Here is a 21,644-nt window from a genome sequence, read left to right as displayed (position 1 = left end):
TCCTCTCCACCTATCATCTCCTCTATCCCTCTTCTATCCGCCTCCCATTCTCTCCCTATTTATTTCAAAACCCCCTTCCCCTCCCCCTTTTCTGATGAAGGGTCTAGGCCCGAAACGTCAGCCTCTCTGCTCCTATGATGCTGCTTGGCCTGCTGTGTTCTTCCAGCCCTGCACCTTGTTGTTAAGGAGTTATTATGTTGGAAGGCAAGTACAGTGTTAAATAAATAAACCAGAATATATTGTTGTACTACTCGTGTTAGCTTTGAATAGTAATCTGGTAGCGCTGAATCAAGTTCCATTCCAGCACGTGAGACACAACAAAGGCTGACATATCAGTGCAATGTGTAGGCATTTAACTTTTAAAAAAATGTTACTTGTAGACGAGGAGGAACAGAAATGTTACACTGTTCCTACCAATCACAGGTTTTCCCCGATTCACTCCTCAATGTTGTGAGGGGTCATTTATGTGCATCATTGGCCTGACTTGCAGCACCCACACCAGCAGTGATGTCATTGATTCCTGCCTAAAGCAGATGGTAATGTCAGGAGTTAAAATCTCCTGGGGGGTCTCTTCCTCTGAAGTCAGATGGTTTGCCACTCCCTTGTTCAATTTAAAAAAAAATTATTTTGAGATCATAAAAATAATCTAGAATCATTTTATTATTTTCAGGTACCTTTGGAGAAATATAATGGCACGCTGGTGTACAGTCCTGCACACAGAAACTCCGGATCTTTGCGATATGCCATTGATAATGTTGGATTTGAAGCCAGCCTGAGTGAACTATTTCCTCTACCAGTTGACATCAGCACTGCACATACCAGCACTGCCCATATCAAGATTGTGGGCATGACTTGCCAATCATGTGTACAGTCAATCGAGGGCCAGATTTCCAAAGAGAAAGGTGTTGTTAGCATGAAAGTATCTCTCAAACAGAATAATGCAATGGTAAAGTATATACCGACAATAATCAGCTCTCAGCAGATATGTGAGGCAATTGACGACATGGGCTTTGAAGCATCTCTCACTAATCAAAATGGATCTTTGCTTGAGAGGAAAATTCCCTTGCCGATTGAAGTTATGATGAAGATGAAAGTGGAAGGCATGACATGTTATTCATGCGTTAGCAAAATTGAAGGCAAAATCAACAAATTGCTAGGTGTAAACCGAATTAAGGTCTCCCTTGGCAAACAAGAAGCTGTTATTGTGTACCAGCCACATGTGATTCAACCAGAAGAGCTTAGAAGACAAATTAATAACTTGGGTTTTCAAGCCAGGATCAAGACCAGACCAGCTTCTCTGAAACTTGATATGATCAAATCTATTGATTCACAGGATAAAAAAAGTAAAAACTTGATATCCAATGACCGACTGTCAAGTGCTATCTGCAACCTTGCGACTGTAGTTCTTCAGGTAGAGGGAATGCATTGTAAGTCTTGTGTTGCGAATATTGAAGGAAATATCAGAGAACTCCCAGGCGTACAGAGCATCAAGGTGTCTTTAGAGAGAAAAAACGCTATTGTGACGTATGATTCAATCTTGACTGATCCAGCATCATTAAAATTAGAGATTGAAGCTCTCCCACCAGGAAACTTTAAAGTTTATCTTCCAACTGAATTGGAAATGGAAAATGAGACTTTATCAATTCCAGCTACACGCTTACTACATCAACCAAGCTGTGATACTGAAAAGCTCTTCCAAATCCCAAACAGTTTTGCAGTAATTAATATTGGAGGAATGACATGCCATTCTTGTGTACAATCTATTGAGGAGACAATCTCTGAAAGGAATGGTGTAAAATTCATCAAAGTATCATTAGCGAAAAAGAAGGGGACAATCCACTTTGATCCAACACTAACAAATCCTGAGGACTTGAGAGCTGCCATAGAGGAGATGGGGTTTGTTGCCTCTGTATCTGGTAGGAGAATAACACTTTTTTTTTGTTTTCTTTCTCAACACTTGGAACAACCTTCTCTTTGAATGCTAGACATGTATTTAGAAGAAGGGCATAATTTGGTCCATTGTGATTGTGCTGACTGAGAAAAAAAAGCTATCTAGTCTATTACCATCTTTCGGTCCTTTTCGTCATTGTCCTGTAGTTTACAGCATCTTGAGTGCATATCAAGCTGCTTTATTCTAACTGTGATGAGGGTTTATATCTCTACCACCCTTTCTGACAGTGAATTACAGAGTCCCACCATCCTCTGAGTAAAAATAATATTCAATTTCCCTCTAGCCTTGCTACCAGTTACCTTAGATCTGTGCTCCTTGGCTACTGATCTCTGCTAACAGAAACAGGTGATTCTTATCCAATCTGCAGTGAAAATAAATTCTGTCCCTCAGAATCTTTTCCTGATGTAGACTCACTGGCCTGTAGTTCCCTGGTTCATCTCTACTATGCTTTTTGAATAATGGCACAGATTAGCTGTCTCCCAATTCTGTGGCACCTTTCCTGTGTCTAGAATGGATTTGAAAATTAATGTCAAGGCCCCTGCAGTCTCATCCCTTGCCTTCCATAGCAGTGTAGGATACATCATGTAAGATTGGGGATTTATCCAAGTTTAAGGCAGCTAAAACCAGTCCAATCTTCTCCCTCAAATGATCATTTGTTCAAGTTTATCACAGGATGCCCCATCCCCTCTACAATTTCTATACCTACATTGTATCTATACTAACCATGAGAAGAACAAAGCAATTGTTTAATACCTCACCTACATCTTCTGGGTCCACATATGTTGCTACTTTGGTCTCTAAGGGGCCCTACTCTTTCCCTGGTTACTGTCTTACCTCTAATACATTTATTAAATGTCTTGTGTCTTCTCATGTCCCCTTCACTCTCCTAATTTATTATTATGTGGCCTCGGGACATTCTTCTTTCCTGAGGCTTCCACCAAAAGTTTCCCTTTTTTCCCTCATGTATTACCATACGTTCCTTGACATTTAGGGGAAGGGTCCAGACCCAAAACGTCAGCTTTCCCACTCCTCTGATGCTTCTTGGCCTGCTGTGTTCATCCAGCTCTACAACTAGTTATCTAGGCTTCCCTGGGCTTGTTTTCTCCTCCTTTTCACTGCTACAGGAACATGTTGGCCCTGCACTCTCTATTTCCCTTTTAAATAACTCCCACTCCTCTTATGTTGCTCCCTGTCCATTTTGGCCAGATCCTGATTTCTCTTATTAGAATTAGCTTTCACCCAATTCAGAAGCTTTATTTCTGGTTGGACCAGAAGATGTAGGTGAGGTATTAAACAATTGCTTTGTTCTTCTCTATGGTTAATATAGATACAATGTAGGTATAGAAATTGCAGAGGAGGTGGGGCATCCTGTGATAAACTTGAACAAATGATCATTTGAGAGAGAAGGTTGGACTGATTTTAGCTGCCTTAAACTTGGATAAATCCCCAATCTTACATGATGTATCCTATAGTGCTATGGAAGGCAAGGGATGAGACTGCAGGGGCCTTGACATTATGCTTTTCCATAACAACCATAATTCTTACCAAATTATTGTCACTTTCATCAAAATACTCACCACTGACACTTCTACTTATTACCCTATTATTTTTACACTTCTGAAAGTTGACAACATATCTATCCTTCTGTACAAGACCATAAGATACAGGAGTAGAATGAGGCCTTTTGATCTGTGTCTGCTCCTCCATTTGAAAATAGCTGATATGTCTCTGACTTAGGGGGCTTTAGTACTTTTTTTTAGGTTCTCAGTGATACGGTCTCATTTCAGGAGTCTTTTAAGATATCATTCTTATTGCAGTGATTTAAGTTATAGAGTCATACAGTACAGAAACAGACTCTTCAGTCCAACTTGTCCATGTCGATAAGTTTCCCAAACTAAATAGTCCCATTTGCCTGCATTTGGCCCATACCCCTCTAAACCTTTCTTATTCATGTACTTATCCAAATAATCTTTTAAATGTTGTAACTGTACCCATATCTACCACTTCCTCTGGCAGTTCATTCCACATGCAAACCACTCCCTGTGTGAAAAAGTTGCCCCTCAGGTCCCTTCTAAATTTTAAAATCTCTTCTTAAAATATGCCCTCTAGTTTTGAACTCCCCTACCCTAGGGAAAGCGCCTTTGCTATTCACCTTATCTACACCTCTCATGATTTTATAAACCTCTATAAGGTCACCCCTCACCCTCCCACTCTCCAGGGAAAAAAAAAAGTCCCAGCCTCTCTTTATAACTCAAACCCTCCAGTCTCAGTAACATCCTTGCAAATCTTTCCTGCATCCTTTCCATATGGCAAATTTATGCCACTATGTCTAGCTCTGTCCATGATAGTAATAATATCTGTTAATCAGCACTCTCAACTCATCTGTCTTTCTTGCAAGATTTCTTGCATTAAAATAAATGTCATCAGTCTTGCTATTCTCCCTTGTGCCTTAAATTGACTGGACATGCTCTGGCTTTCACATGGATTTGGTTTTTCTTCTACATTTGTCTGTGCATCAGCCCCTACCTCAGTCCATTCCATATTCCAGTCTCTTGCCAAATTAGTTTAATCTCCCACTAATAGCACCAGCAAACCCCTGCTGGTCTCCTTCCAATTAAGGTGTAACCTGGCTTGGCCAGGTCCCACCTTTCCTAGAAATAGAACCAGTGATCCAGGAATCTAGAGCCCTCCCCCAACAAGTCTTCAACCATTTGCTCTGTCTGCCTTTTTCTATATTTGCTAGCATGACACCAGGAATAATTCAGAGATTATATTTGAGATTTGAATTCTGCTTCACAATCTGCTACCTAGCTCCCTAATTTTTGTTGCAGTACACTACCCCTTTTGTACCAATATGAAGGTCAACCTCTGACTGTTTGCCCACCCCTTCAGAATACTCTGTAGCCTTTCAGTGACATCCTTGACGTAGGCCCCAGGGAGTCAACTTACCATCCTACAGTCATGACTGCAGCTACAGAAATGCCTTTCTGTACACCTCATTATTGAGTCTCCCACCACTATTGCTCTTTGCCTTTCACCTCTCCTTGTGCATCCAGACTCTGGCTACAATCCCCAGAGGAACATCACCCTGCTCTTGGGAGTTTTCGGATTATACGCCTACCTCCCTTCTTCTGACTGGTGGTCACCTATTCCTTCTCCAACTTCACCTCCTTAAGCTACAGGGCATCTGTAAGTTTAAGTGTGCTACAAAATAGCTAAACAAAAAACTGCAGATGCTGGAAATCAGAAACAAAATCAGGACTAACGAGCAACGATTTATCTTAATACAAACCGAAAGAACTGTGGATGCTATAAATCAGGAATTGCTGGAAAAATTTCTGTAGGATCACTGAACCTGAAACGTTAACTCTGCTTTCTTTCCACTGACGTTGCCTGACCGCAATTTCTGATTTACATCATCCACAGTTCTTTCAGTTTGTATTAAGATCAATCGTTGCTCGTTAGTCCTTCCAAAAGGCGGGATTTTAATTAGCATCGCCCACCTTAGATTCGGCGCAGGCGCATCCATGCTTGTTGCAGAGCGCTTGCGCAAATACCTGCATTTTTTTTTCACGTGGGTGGGGTTAATTGGCTGTGTTGGGCGGGGTGGAAGGACAGGTTGCCGCGCATGTGCAGAAACGTTTACTCGGAAAACGTCACCTTGTGCCAGTAAGACGACGACGCGTGCCAGGTGTAGGCACGTGGCGCTGTGCCGCGCGCGCTGATCACAACTGTTCTTCGAGCGGTCGAGAAACTTCCGGAGACTGGGCCTGACCGCATAGCGTAGGGAAAAGGAGCCGAGGAGAAGGGACCGGGCAATTCGGGTTCGTACACACTTAGCGGAGGGGACGGTGCGGGGAGAGGGACACGGACCGAGGTTAACAGAGGGAGAAGCACTGACCCCCTTTGCCCCTACCCCCGGCCCCCTTCCCCCCCTCTTTTCCCCCCCCCTTCCCCCCCCCTTCTCCCCTCTCTTCCTCCCCTCTCCCACTCAATGCCACTCTCCACCAACCACCTCACTCATAGGTCCCATTCGTCCATCCCCGCCCCCCCATTCATAATTGCCCCAAACACTTAGTGTTCCCTAATTACTAATCCCCACTCACTGAACCCCCTTGCCCAACATAAATACGGTAATAATACGAACCAGGTAGAGACACACAGGAATTTGCCCACCTTTTGCGAGGCACAAGTCAGACGTGTGATGAAACTTGCCTGAATGAACGAAGCTCCAACAACATTTAAGAAGCTCTCAAGCATCTTTCCTAGGCTCTCATTCCTTTCCACTGATACTTGCTCAGTCATAACTGCTCACAGTTTGCATCTTTGCTGGTTTACAGCATCTCATCATTTCATAGCACCGTCACTCTACATACAAATTTATGGTCACAACCATTGCTTCCCTCACAGACCTACTTAGTTCCTTTCCTAGCTCTATGTTGTAGTCATCTCTGGGAAGGGGTGACATAACTGAACTTTCTAAGACCTCAAAGCTGAAATGGGTGTGGGGGAGATACTGAATCTTTCAAGAGTAAGCCAGTTGCTTAAAGTGAAATTAATGTCAAGAATCCTAGATTCTCTGTAAAGTCTTAAATCAGGCATTGGGTCTTCTTGGTAACTATTCCTAATAAATTTCCTAACTTCAGTTGAATTTTGTGTTGGATTTGTTTCACAGATCCTAGGGCCAGAGGTCATTGCTTTCCAAATCTTGTCTTGTTGCACCCAAATGGGTGTATACGGACATGACTACTGCTGAATAAGGACACATTTTGTTGAAGCTTTGTAGCTTGCATTCAGGACAATGTGCAAGATTTAAGGGAAGCCAATGTTTATATTTCACGAGAACAGAGTTGGCAGCTGTACTTTGGTTGGTAGAGGCATTGCCATGGAGAAGGCATCAATTGCTGATTATTGACAGTTAACCTCTAGACTTTGTTTAAATTTTAAACCAAGCAGGTTGAATTTGATCAGTCAAGACATTCTTGTGAATCATTCTGATAGGTGCAAGACAAAAAGCTTTGACAAACTGCCTTTTTTCAGCAATAAATGAACATAAGCATTAGGAGTAGATAAGTCAGCTCCTCAAGACTTTCCTATATAAGACATAGGAGCAGAATTAGGCCATTCAGTCATGGTTGATCTGTTTCTCAACCCCATGCTCCTGCCTTCTCCCTGTAACCTTCAATCTCCTTACTAATCAAGAACACATCTATCTCTTTCTTACATGCACTCAATGACTTGACCTCCCACAGCCCTCTGTGGCAGTGAGTTACGCAGATTAACTTAGAAATTCTTCCTCGTCTTAGTTAAAAAGGGTTGTCCTTCATTCTGAGGCTGTGCCCTGGGGTCCTCGTCTCTTCTACGAGCAGAAACATCTTCTCCATGTCCATTACATCCAGGCTTCTCCGTATTCTGTAAGTTTCAATAAGATCCCTCCACCACGTTAAATTCTAATGTGTAGAACTAGAGTCCTCAACCCTTATGCCCTTCACCCTGGAATCATTCTTGTAAACCTCATCTGAAATCCATCCAACATCAGCACACCCTTCCTTAGATAAAGAGCCTAAAACTACTCTCAATATTCCAAATGCAGTCTGAGCAGAGCCTTGTGTAGCCCCAGCAGTATATCCTTGCTTTTGTATTCTAGCCCTTCTGAAATGAATGCTAACGTTCTATTTATCTTCTAAACTGCCATTGAACCTGTATATTAAGAGAATTCTGAACTAGGACTCCGAAGTCCCTTAATGCTTCAGATTTCTGAAGCCTTTCCCCATTTAGAAAATAGTCTATGCCTCTATGCTTCCTTCAATGTGTATAATCTCACACTTTCCCATGTTGTACTCCATCTGTCACACCGTTCACTCTCCTAGCAAGTCCTTCTGCAGCCTTCCTGCTTCCTGAACACTACCTGTCTCTCCACCTATACTTGTGTCATCTGCAAACTTAGTAACAATGCCCTCAGTTCCATCATCCAGATCATTGATGTCTAACATGAATAGTTGTGATCCCAACACTGACTTCTGCGGAACTCCACTAGTCACTGGCTGCCATCCTGAAAAATACCCCTATGTCCCTAATCCCTGCCTCCTGCCAGTCAGCTAATTCTCTCTCCATGCCATTACCTTACCCTAACACCATAAGCTCATCTTATTTGGCAGCCTCCTGTGTGGCACCTTGTCACAGGCCTTCTGAAAATCCAAATAGATCATGTCTATTGTCTCTTTGTGTAATTTGCTTGTTATCTTCTCAAAGAATTCTGACAGATTTGTCAAGCGTTACCTCCCCTGCTATTCAATAAGGTCATAGCTAATCCAGTTGTGATCTCAACTCCACATTCTCGCTTATCTGTGAAACCACTGCCTCTCATGTTAGTTAAGAATCTGTCTATCTCTGCCATGAAAATGTTCAATGGCAGTAAAATTGTTTTTGTTAAGAACTATTGTAGAATAATAACCCACTCCTAGAAATGTTCAAATGTACTGTTGATCTGGTAAGAGCAAGCTATCCTCAATTTATTTTTTGTTAAAAAGATTTTTGAAGGCATTTCCTGGGAGGGAAAGAGGAAATTCAGAATGAGGACGTTCAGAATTTTCCTGTTGCTTGGCCCTATAAGGAAGTTATTTTTAGTTTTTGGATAACCTTTTCATCTTTCCAACAGAGGAGACTCTAATCGCCTCCTGAATACATTCAATGTTTTGGCATCAACTACTTCCTGTGGTAATGAATTCCACAGGCTCACCACTCTTTGAGTGAAGAAATGCATCCTCATCTCCATCCTAAATCATCTATCGCGAATCCCCATACTATGACCTCTGGTTCTGGACACACCCACCACTGGGGACATCCTCCTTGCCTCTACCCTGTCCAGTCCTGTTAGAATTTTATAAGTCTCTGAGATTCCCCCCTCATTCATTTGAACTCCAGTGAAAACAATCCGAAACTAGTCAATCTCTCCTTATACGTCAGACCCGCCATCCCCGGAATCAGCCTGATAAACCTTTGCTGCACTCTCTCGAGAGCAAGAGCATCCCTTCTCAGAAAAGGATACCAAAATTGCACACACTATTCCAGGTGTGGTCTCACCAAGGCCCTGTACAACAGCAGTGATACATTCCTGCTCCTATATTCAAAACCTCTTGTAATGGAGGTGACCATACCATTTGCCTTCTTTACTGCCTGCTGCACTTGCACGCTTACCTTCAGTGACTGGTGCAGAAGGACGCCTAGGTCCAGCTGCAGACACCGCTCTCCCAATTTACAGCCATTCAGGTAGTAATCTGCCTTCTTGTTTTTGTTTCCAAAGTGTAAAACCTCACATTTATCCAAGTTATACTGCATCTGCCATTGATTTGCCCACTCATCCAACCTGTCGATCATGCTGAAGGATCTCTGCATCCCCGTCACAGTTCACCCTCCCACCCAACTTGGCATCATCTGCAGACTTGGAGAGGTTATGTTTGTTCCCTCATCCAAATCATTAATACATATTATGCATAGCTGGGATCCCAGCACCAATCCCTGTGGCACCAGTTTTCCATCTCTACACTGCCCCCAATCCCATGTGCTTTAATCTTGCACATTAAGCTCTTATCCGGGACATTATCAAACAATTTCTGAAAGTCCAAATATTCTAAATCGAATTGGCTCCACCTTGTCAATTTTATTAGTTACATCTTCATAGAATTCCAACAGATTTGTCAAGCATGATTTCCCCTTCATAAATCCATGCTGACTGTGACTGATCCTGCCACTGCTTTCTAAATGCCCTTCTATAAAATCCTTGACAATGGATTCAAGGGTTTTCCCCAATACTGATGTTAGGCTCATCAGTCTGTACTTCCCTGTTTTCTCTCTACCTCCCTTTTTGAATATTGGAGTGGCGTTAGCCACCCTCCAATCTGCAGGGACTGTTCCAGAGTCTATAGATTCCTGGAAGATGACTAATGCATCCACTATTTCTAGAGCTCTTCCTTAAGTACTCTGGGATGTAGAATGTCAGGCCCTGGGGATTTATCGGCCTTCACTCCCAACAATTTTCCCATCACCATTTCACTACCAACATTGATCCCCCTCAGTTCTTCCCTCTCACTAAATCTTGCATTCTTCAACACTTATGGTATCTGATTTGTGTCCTCTTTTGTGAAGACAGAAACAAAGCATGTGTTTAGTTCCTCAGCCATTTCGTTGACCCCTATTATACATTTTCCTCTTTTCTGTCTGAAGGGGACCTACGTTTATCTTTACAAATCTCTTTCTCTTCACATATCGAGAGAAACTCTTAGTGTCAATTTTGATGTTCCCTGCAAGCTTACTTTCGTATCCTATTTTCCCCTTCTTAATCAATCCCTTGGTCCTTCTTTGCTTAATTCTAAACTGCTTCCAATTCTCAGATTTATTCTTTTTCTTGGCCAATCTGTATGCTCCTTCCTTGGATCGGATGCTATCTCTTATTTTCTTTGTAAGCCATGGATTGGACCTCTCACCCATTTTGCTTTTGCGACAGGCAAGAGTAAACAGTTGTTGCAGTTCCCCCATGCGTTCCTTGAATGTTTGCCATTGCGTATCCACTGTCATCCCTTTAAGTAACTCTCTCCAATCTGTCAACACCAACTCATGCCTTATATCCTCGTAGTGTCCTTTATTAAGGTTCAGTACCCTCGTCTCCAAATCAAAAACCTCACTCTCTATCTTGATTTTAAAAAAAATTCTATTATGTTGTGGTTGCTGCTCCCAAGGGGTCTCACAAAGCTAGATTGACAATGATCCCCTTCTCATTACAGAGCACCCAGTTTAAGATGGCCTGCTCTTTCATTGGTTCCTCCACATGTTGATCAAGAAAACCATCCCGTATACACTCTAGGAATTCCTCCTCTATGGTATTGTGGCTAATTTGATTTGCCCAATCTATGTGCGGATTAAAATCACCCGTGATCACTGATATTCCCTTATCACATGCATCTTTAATTTCCTGTTTGATGTCATTTTTGACATCACCACTGCAGTTTGGGGTGTCTGTATGACACCTACTAGTGTTTTTGCCCCCTGATATTTCTCTACTCTACCCATACAGACTCCACATTGTCAGAGCTAATGTCCTTTCTCACTATTGTATTAATTTCTTCTTTAACCAGCAATGCCACTCGGCCACCTTTTCCTTTTTGACTGTCCTTCCTAAATACTGAATACCCTGGGACATTCAGTTCCCATCCTTGGTCAGCCTGCAGCCATGTCTCTGTAATCCCAATTATATTGTATCCGTTTACTTCTATCTGTGCGATTAGTTCATCCACTCTATTGCAGATGCTCCGCGCATTAAGGCACGAAGCCTTTAAGCTTGTCCTTTTAACTGTTCTTGTCTCCTCCTCATTTTTCTCAATAGCCCTGTTTGAATCTTGTCCTTGGTTTCTCAGACTATCACTTTACTGATTCCCTCTTCCAGCTTTTGTTTTTGTCCTTGCTGCTTTCTTCTCTGACTCTTTACACAGGTTCCCATCCCTCTGGCATATTAGTTTAAACCCTCCCTAACTGCTTTAGCGAACATTCCCCTTAAGACATCAGTCCCAGTCCTGCCCAGGCATAACCCGTCCATTTGCAGAGGTTCCACCTCCCCAGAGCCGGTCCCAATGCCCCAGGAATCTGAAACCCCTTCCCCGACACCATCTTTGCAGTCACGTATTCATCCGGTATTTCCTGTCATTTCTCCTCTGACTAGCACGTGGCACCGGTAGTAATCCTGAGATCAATACCTTTGAGATCTGATTTCTTAACTTTCTTTCTAGCTCCCTGTATTCTGCCTTTAGGACCTCATCCTTTTTTTTTTTAACTGATGTCGTTTGTACCAATGTGTACACGACCACTGGCTGTTCACCTTCCCCCTTCAGAATGCCCTGTACCCACGCTGAGACATCCTTGACCCTAGTATCGGGGGGAAACATACCATCTTGGAGTCTCATTTCTGGCCACAGAAACCCCTGTCTATTCCCCTTACAATTGAGCCCCCGGCACACTTTTTACCACTCCCCTCTGCAGCAGAACCAACCTTGGTGCAATGAGTTTGGCGGCTGCTGCTTTCCTTGAGAGGTCATTCCTGTCAACAGTATCCAAAACGGTATATCTGTTTTGCAGGGGAGTGGCCACAGGAGATTCCTGGACTACCTGCCTATCTCTCTTAATCTATCTAGTGGGCATCCATTCCCTTCCCGCTCTCAAAGTCTGAGCCTGCAGTGTGACCACCTCTCTATATGTGCTATCCACGATGCTATCTGCCTCATGGATGCTCCACAGTGTCCCCAACTGCTGCTCTAGCTCTGAAACTCAAACTTCCAGGAGCTGTAGCTGGAGGCACTTTCTGCATACATGCTGACGCAGGGAGCTAGAACTGTCCCCAGTCTGCCACATGGAGCAAACCAAGACTTTGAGCTCTCCTGCCACGGTTTACTTTTTTAAAATAAACTGTGGAGAGTACTTTATATTAGGTTAAAGCAAATCCATTTACCTGTGGCCCTTCTTTCCTGGTCCGTGTACTGCCCTTCCAGATAAGAAGCCAAAAACACTACTAGAAATTATGAGAGCTCACCTGCCTTACCTGCTACTCAACAATTAAGTCTCTTCCTTGTAGTCACCTGCAGCAGAGCAAGACCGCTCACTTATCCTTGCTTGTGGTCTTTACAGTCGCTATGTTTTTGTTGGTTAGAGGAGGGAGGGAGGGAAACACTAACGTAGTGTTTGGGGTCTAACTGTCCCTCAACAACACGTCCTCCTCAAATCCCTGTTTGATAGTGGTGACTGCATCGAAGCAAATCTTTGTCCCAACCGCCTATCAGCATTGTCGCCGCCCTCCACTGGACTAGATCCAGCACTTGGGGAAAATAGGATCAAAGGTTATGGGGAGAAAGCAGGATTAGGCTATTGAGTTGGACGATCAGACGTGATTGTGAAAAATGGTGGAGTAGGCTCAAAAGGCTGAATGGCCTCCTCTCTGCTCCTATCTTCTATGTTTCTATGATTCAGCCTACTGGAAGTCATCATTGATTGAGTTACCACTAGGTACCAGTTAAAATACTCCTGGAGTCCTATTATAGGGTCCTGATTAGTATTTATGGATGAGGCTTGAGCATGAGACATCCATTCCTCTACCAAAGTTGTGTTGTAAACAGAGATTGGCAGAATTGGAATTAAAGTGGGGCTACACACTTTTAATTCTAGACCATATTGCTCCTGCGAGAAGGCAAGGGTAAATAATCTTAAATAGAATTTTACTCATTTTGCTGTGGCGTTTTCTTGTTCCTGAAAATTTGTATAAATTGTTTCTTGTAAAATACTTTCAAGGGAAAAAAGAATAATAGCAGTCTTTGACCTGGGGTGTTTATTTCCCCCTTTAAATATAGATGTCGGTAGCATGAGTGATTCCACTTCAGTCATTTCAAACATATCCTCAAGGAATTCCGTGCATACCATAGAAAATGCACGTGCTGTAAGGAAGAAGGTATTCCCTTCCACTGATCACGTTGTTGAGTTTCTACCTCCCAAACCCGACCCAGATGACCGAAACAGTGAAGCACCATCAGCAACAGGAAAGTGTTTCATACAAGTGACTGGTATGACATGTGCTGCTTGTGTTGCCAATATTGAACGTAATCTTCAAAGGGAAGAAGGTAAGTAATATTTTAATGATTCGTAACAGTCAGTTTAAAATAGCTATCAAAACTTTTGCAGCTGAAGAGAAATGCTGGATTTTTTAAAAAATGTATGTTACCCATTGTACTTCCTACTTAGCATGGGGTGTGTTGGCATCATTGGTTGCACTGTCACTTTGAATCAATATTTCAAGACTTAAGATCCATTTCAGCATGCAATTCTATAATCTTGAGTAGTAACTAAGGAAGGAATGCTTCATTGTCAAGTGTGGCTTCTTTTGTATGATGTGTTAAATTGAGGATGTTTGCAAATTCAGGTCTGCACACCATGTCTTTTGATGTTATTTTAATAAGAGCAACAATGTCCTCCAAGTAAGCTGATTAACAATTATCCCTGAACGAATTTCAACAAACTAGTTATCTGGTCCTATATTTGATTGAAGCTTCCTAGATTTTGGGCAAATTAGCTGCTGCATTTACTTCAAAGCAATTTAGAGGAGGTGATAGTAATGTGATTAGTATTGTTGAATCTTAGATTAATGTTCCAAGATTCAAGTCCCAGTATGGCAGATTTGAATTCAGTTAATAAATCTAAACTTAAAAGCTGTTCAAAGGTATCATATGACTATTGTTGACTGTCAGAAAAACTCACCTGGTTCACTAGTACTCTTTAGGGAAGTAAACCTGGGGTAATGGAGAACATAGTTCTTGGTCTTAAATTGAGTCCTGAAGGCTGTGATGTGCTGGTGCCTCAAGCTTGCTTTGGATTTCACTGGAAAACTACAGACCCAGAACAGATGTTAGCATGGCAGATGGTGTGTTGAAATTTTAGGTGATTGGAAGGTCCGAGTCATTCTTGCTGACAAAGTGGTATTCCATAAAGATGTCAATCTAATCTGTGTTTGGTCTCGCTGATGTAAAGGAGACTACATTGTGAGCAGCAAATAAAGTAGACTTGAATGAAAGAAGTACAGGTAAGTCATTGTTTCACCTAGAAGTTATGTCTGGCATCTTGGATAGTGAGGTGGGAGGAGATAAAGGTGCAAGTTTTATATTGTTTGTGATTGCATTTGAAGGTGCCATGTGGCATGTTGGGAGTGATAGACAAGTGGCCATGGCTGTTAATAGAGAAAAGAGTCCCTACAGAATGCTGACACATAGGAAGGGAAGATATGCTTGTTTGTGACATCCTGCTGGAGGTCATGCAAATATCAGAGGATAATTCTTTGAATCTGGAGACTTGTGGGGTGGAAAGTAAGGACAGAGGTAACTCTGGATGTTCTGGGAGACAACGGGAGGGGGTGAGGGCCAAATTGCAGGAAATTGATCAGACGTAATTGGAGCCTTGTCAACTATGGTGGGGAGATTCCTTCATTTAAATGAATAGGAAGACATGTCAAAAGAACCCCTGTGGAAGAGATGGATCATTGCAACAGATGACATGGAGAAACTGGGAGTCTTTGCAGGAAGCAGGGAATGAGGAAGTGTTAGACAAGGTAACTGTGGGAGTCGTTGGGTTTGTAATAGATATTGGTGGACTGTCTATTCTCTTATTTGGAAACAGATGTCAAGGAACGGAAGGGAAGAGTCTGAGATAAATCAACTGAAGGTGAGAAAAAGACGGAAACTGAAAGAAATCTGATTAATTTTTCCAGTGCTGATCAGGAAGCATTGCTGATGATGCCATTAATATAGCGGAGAAAGAGATATAGGAGGGGCCCAAGTAGAAAAGAACAGGGAATGTCCTACTCTTTGGACCCAGTATCTGGATTTTGTTGTCATTAGTGAAGGAACAGTGCTTGTCAGTCACCATGCTGACAGTTGCTTGCAAAATCCTCAGGGATTTAGAATGAAAATTTGCTGTATTCATTTGTTTAATCTCTGTAGGGAATTTATTATGCCCATGAGCAGAGCAAAAAACAGCTCTGTAGTTCAATCCATAAGACTGAAGAATCCTTGCTGAGGTAAATTGGGATTAAACTAGAAAATGTGTTAGATTTAAGTCATTAAAAGAACAGCGGTTCACAAACTGTGGGCATGAGTCTAATGGTGTCACAAAGATTACATTTGGGGTCCTGAGCTCCAGCTCCTGCAGAAGCAGTGTGCATTGTGGAGTAGAAGCTGACAAGCCAGGATATTTCCACCAAATGTCACAGGTTGGAACGTGAACCCAAGGAGCTATTTTATTTCCGAAAAGACTTTTAGCAGCAATTGTTGAGTGAGGTTAGGATGTTTGTGCACTGACTTGGTGCTGGCAGAGGCTGTGTCTGGAGTGAAAGGAGGTTGTGCAGCTGAGACAAAAGATGAGTTGTGCTGTTGTGTTATGGTTGTTATTTAGTCCCAGATATTAGCAGTAGAGTTTCTTTGTTTCTAATCCATGCCAGTTAGCAGACTGCCTTAGGCTGCTCTGCAATTACACATTAAAAACAAACAAAAGTGTGGATGCTGGAAATCAGAAACAAAAACAGAAATTGCTGAAAAATCTTAGTAGGTCCGGCAGCATCTGTGGAGGGAAGTCAGAGTTAATGTTTCAGGTCCAGTGACTCCACTTCAAAATGGATAACCTGACTGTGATTATGAATTGGCCCTCTGAAACAGAAATTTGGTTCCCGGTTTATTAATTACTAGCACTTCACCAATGATACACCAAAACAGGTTCCTTCAAACTTTTCTTGGACTCTTTAAATCACTAAATCTCTCATTATCAACATCCTGGGGATTACCATTGACAGAATCTCAACTGGACTCACCACATAGGCTACAAGAGCAGGTCACAGGTTAAGAATACTGTGATGAGTAACTCACCTCTTGACTCCCCAGAGCCTATCCATATCGACAAGGTACAAGTCAGGAGTTTGATGGAATACTCCCCACTTGCCTGGATGATTGCAGTTCCAACAACACTCAAGAAGCTTGATACCGTCCATGACAAAGCAACTGGCTTGATTGGCACCATATCTAGACTATACCCCACCACAGACAGTGCTATTAGGCAAGAACTGTGGAGCATAAATTGGGAACAGATATTCTCGGGGAAATGCACAGCAGAAATGTGGAGATTGTTTAGTGAGCTCCTGCTACGAATGCTGGATTGGTTTGTCCCAGTGAGGCAAGGAAGGGATGGAACCTTGGATGACAAGACATGTGGAACATCTAGTCAAGAGGGAGAAGGAAGCTTACTTAAGGTTGAGAAAGCAAGGATTGGACAGGGCTCTAGAGGGGTTACAAGGTAGCCAGGAAGAAATTGAAGAATGGACTTAGGAGAACTAAAAGTGGGTATGGAAAAAGCCCTGGTGGGTAGGATTAAGGAAAACCCAAAGATGTTCTATACTTGTGAGGAACAAGAGGATGGCCCGAGTGAGGGTATGGCCAATCGGGGATAGTGGAGGGAATTTGTGCGTGGAGTCGGAAGAGGTAGGGGAGGTCCTTAATGAATACTTTGCTCCAGTATTCACCAGTGAGCGGTACCTTGTAGTTTGTGAAGACAGTGTGAAACAGGCTGATATGCTCAAACAGGTTGATGTTTGAAGGAGGATGTGCTAGAAATTTTGAAAAACATGAGGATAGATAAGTCCCCTGGGTCAGATGGGATATACCCAAGGTTACTACGGGAAGTGAGGGAAGAGACTGCTGTGCCTTTGGCGATGTTCTTTGCGTCCTCACTGTCCACTGGAGTAGTACCAGATGATTGGAGAGTGGCAAATGTTATTCCCTTGTTCAAGAAAGGGAATAGGGATAGTCCTGGGAAGTACAGATCAGTCAGTCTTTCTTCTGTGTTGGGCAAATTATTGGAGAGGATTCTGAGAGATAGTATTTATGATTATTTGGAAAAGCGCAGTTTGATTGGAAATAGAATGGCTTTGTGAGGGGCAGGTCATGCTTCACAAGCCTTATTAAATTCTTTGAGGATGTGACAAAACACATTAGTGAAGGTACAGCAGTGGATGTGGTGTACATGGATTTTAGAAAGGCATTTGATAAGGTTCCCCATGGTAGGCTCATTCAGAAAGTAAGGAGGCATGAGATCCAGAGAAATTTGGCTGTGCGGATACAGAATTGGCTGTCCAATAGAAGACAGAGGATGGTAGTAGATGTAAAGTATTCAACCTGGAGCTCGGTGACCAGGGGGGTTTCACAGGGATTTGTTCTGGGACCTCTGTTGTTTGTGATCTTTAAATGACTTGGATGAGGAAGTGGAGGGGTAAGTTTCCCGATGAGACAGGATGGAGTTGTGGATAGTGTGGAGGCTGTTGTAGGTTGCAATGGGACATTGACAGGATGCAGAGCTGGGCAAAGAAGTGGCAGATGGAATTCAACCCGGAGAAGTGCGCAGTGATTCATTTTGGAAGGTCGAATTTGAATGCAGAATACAGGGTTATTAGCAGGATTCTTGGCAGTGTGTAGGAACAGAGGGATCTTGGGGTCCAGGTCCATAGATCCCTCAAATTTGCCACCCAAGTTGATAGGGTTGTTAAGGTGTATGGTGTGTTGGCTTTCATTGGCAGGGGAATTTAGTTTAAGAGCTGCGAGGTTATGCTGCAGCTCCATAAAACCCTGGTTAGACCACACCTGGATTATTGTGTTCAGTTCTGGTCGCATCATTATAGGATGGATGTGGAAGCTTTAGCAAAGGTGCAGAGGAGATTTACCAGGATGCTGCCTGGACTGGAGGGGAGATCTTATGAGGAAAGGTTGAGGGAGCTAGGGCTTTTTTCATTGGAGCGAAGAAGGATGAGAGGTGACTTGATAGAGGTGTACAAGATGATGAGAGGCATAGATAGAATGGATAGTCAGAGACTTTTTCCCAGGGCAGAAATGACTATTACGAGGGGACATAATTTTAAGGTGATTGGAGGAAGGTATAGGGGAGATGTTTGAGGTAGGTTCTTTACACACAGAGTGGTGTGTGTGTGGAATGTGCTGCCAGCGGTGGTAGTAGAGTCAAGTACATGAGGGACATTTTTAAGCGTCTCTTGGATAGGCACGTGGGGATAATAGTAAAATGTAGGGTATGCAAGCTAGTTTGATCTGAGTAGGACAATAGGTTGGCACAACATCATGGGCTGAAGGACCTGTACTGTGCTGTACTGTTCTATGTTCTATCCACAAACATCCACTCCCTCCACCACTGACCCTCAGTAGCAGTAGTGTATACCACCTATAAAAAGCACTGCAGAAATTCACCCAAGATCCTGAGACAGCACCTTCCAAACAGACAACCACTGCTATCTAGAAGGAAAATGGCAGCGGATACACGGGAACACCACCACTTGCATGTTCCGCTCCAGGCAACTTACCATCCTGCCTTGGAAATATATCGCTGTTCCATTACTGTTACTGGTTCAAAATCCTGGAATTCCCTCCCTGGTGACATTTAGGTCAGCCACAGCAGGTGGACTGCAGCAATTCAAGAAGGCAACTCACCATCACCTTCTCAAAGGCAACTAGGGAGGGGCAATAAATGTTGGCCAGCCAGCAATGCCCATATCTCGTGAATAAATTTTAAAAACTGCAAAATAATGACTGCTTCGCAGATGCTAACAAATGAACCAAAAGTCAAGAGGGGCGGTGGGTTTGTGTGGTTAGAGAGATTTGAGGAGAATGGTTACTGAGTAAGTTTGAGGGGGCGTTTGAAAGAGGGGTTACTAAGTCAATGAGTTCACACACTTCTTACATATATCTTAGGTTACTTTGAAAGTAAATAACTTGTCAGACTGTATTTTGGCTTGTTTTATTCTTGAATTGCATTTATACAAATTTTCCAATAATGTTTCCCATGTAAATTGTATCTTTTAGGTATATATTCTGTCCTGGTAGCATTAATGTCAGGAAAAGCGGAAGTCAAATATAATCCAAACATCATCCAGCCCACTGACATAGCAGACTTGATCAAAGATTTAGGTTTTGGAGCTACTGTTATAGAAGACAACGTTAATTCAACTGGAAAGTTGGAACTTCTTGTAAGTATATTGTGTTGAGTAACATGACTAATGTTACTGAGTTCAGTAATTATTTTAAACTAGTTTGAGCAATGCTGGCAGCCTGCCATCTTATCAGATGATAGCTTGTGCTGTGGTGAATAAGTATTCACTGTGATTCAGGAGTCTCACAATGACAAACTGCAAACATGCAGAATTTGCAGGCTTCTTTTTTTTTTCACTGAGCCCTTTCTTTCATCCGTCAGAGATTTTCATTACTGCTTGCTTCTCCCAATGGCCTCCTGTCAGTCTCCAGAAGGCAGGCTGCAAGTGACTCCCTGCCATTTGTCAATGTCAACATACCCCATCTTCATATTTCATTTGCAGGTGTCCTTCTAGGTGCAGGTAGCAGTACACCTTGTAGCTGCACTGACAACTCGGAAGCTTGTAAACCAGTGGTCCATTCACCATGCAGAAGGTCCTTCTGTCATGATGGTCATCATCCATGCAACGAATATAGCCAAGCAAGTGCAGACATCATTGGCTTAGCAATGAACGTAGGGTAACTGAATTAGCACACCATGGAACCTCTGAATTAATGACTTTGTATGCCAGGAGATGCTGAGGCAATTTCTGCGGGAATGAAGGTGGAATCTAGTCAGCCTCTTTTCCTGTCTAGCAAACGTTGTCCGGGTTTTGTTGCTACTGAGGAGTGCGCAGAGGATGAAGATTTCATATAGTTGCATTTTGGTGTTATCAGTCAGGTTGCTGTTGTTCCACACTCTCCTACTTAGCTTGGACTTAACAGCTGCAAATTTTGCAATGTGATTGTTGATTAAGCATGAAGTGACAGATTACTGATGATAGTGGAACCTAGATATGCATAGTTATCAAAAAACTTCAAAAGTCAAATTGTAAGTGCTGGTAGATGGTGGTGTGACAAATCCTGATCATGGGATCTGCCTTCCAATGCTGACGGTCAAACTAAACTCTTTACAGGCATGTGCTAATCTGTCCGTTTGCAGCTGGAGATGTTTCTCGGTACGGAATATTCATTTGGCATCTTCGGTACAGCAACTGTCTGATGACAGTTTGGCATATCTTTCTTTGTCTTGGATTTCAGTAAAGCAAAGCTGAACAGCTTTCCCTCAATTCTGGAACTTTAGAAGCACTCTGCAGAAAGCCTGATGACATAATGACAGTAGCAAAAAGAATATGCCAAAGTGTGCTCGCACCTGAACAGAGCCCCAGTGCGGATCTCAAAATGGTTCCAATATTATCCAGTTGTTGTTGTTGACCTTGTTCATCATGTTGTGGAAAGAGGAGATCACATTGAACACGTTCAGCAGGCAGCCAGCTTCCTCCAGCATCATTGATAGACCACCTTTGTTCACGTGGTTGAATGTTTTGGTGTGATCGATAAAGGCAATACATGTTGCTCAACTTTGTTCAGGTCATTTATCCTGAAGCTGCCAGACTGAGGAAATAATGTTAATTGTGGATCTTCCAATTCTGAAACCACACTAGGACTTGAAGGGGATGTATGCAGCCAGGATCCACAGGCAAATACTTCTGTCACGATGCTTGGCAGAGAGATTCTGCAGTCATTGCAATCAATTGCTGCTACTCACCCTTGTCCTTCCACAGGGTCATATTCTTGGCATTATATTTATCTTGAGACACTGTCTGTAGTGGAGGAAAGGGACAGAGTGCTGCCAGAGTGCAGTTTTCCCATTCCTGATAATATCAACATCTGAAGCTCTGCCCGAGCAGGCATGTACTCTCAGAAATGGATCTTTAAATCTCATGGGATGCAATATGCAGGGGGGGAGATTTCCAACTTACTTCGTTTTAAAACCAATGTTGCAGTTACTGGTCTTAGTGGTTAGTCATAGGAGTCTTGTACTATTGAAGGGAGTCAGTTGCTTTATTATTAAAATATGTATGATGTTTAATAGTTGAGAATGGTAATCCTATTATGAAACAAAATGGTATAGAAATAAAAGATAGTAGGAACTGCAGATGCTGGAGAATCCGAGACAACAAGGTGCAGGGCTGGATGAACACAGCAGGCCAAGCAGCATCATAGGAGCAGAGAGGCTGACGTTTCGGGCCTAGACCCTTCATCAGAAAAGGGGG

At 42.7% G+C, this 21,644-nt stretch overlaps 1 protein-coding gene across 1 annotated transcript in view; it reads left to right on the top strand.

Annotated features, from left to right (window-relative positions):
• Positions 1-21,644, top strand: part of LOC109915139 (copper-transporting ATPase 2) — a 120,556-nt gene that overhangs the window by 51,264 nt on the left and 47,648 nt on the right. The window contains exons 2-4 of the mRNA XM_048598136.1: positions 671-1,940; positions 13,369-13,605; positions 19,384-19,547. Coding sequence (XP_048454093.1) covers positions 671-1,940; positions 13,369-13,605; positions 19,384-19,547 — 1,671 coding nt within the window. The remainder of the gene's footprint in view (positions 1-670; positions 1,941-13,368; positions 13,606-19,383; positions 19,548-21,644) is intronic.

This window comes from Rhincodon typus, chromosome 6 (genome assembly GCF_021869965.1).
Source record: "Rhincodon typus isolate 14 chromosome 6, sRhiTyp1.1, whole genome shotgun sequence".
NCBI classification, from domain to species: domain Eukaryota; kingdom Metazoa; phylum Chordata; class Chondrichthyes; order Orectolobiformes; family Rhincodontidae; genus Rhincodon; species Rhincodon typus.
Note: the sequence above shows the minus strand (reverse complement) of the source record. Positions and strands in the feature narration are given on the sequence as shown.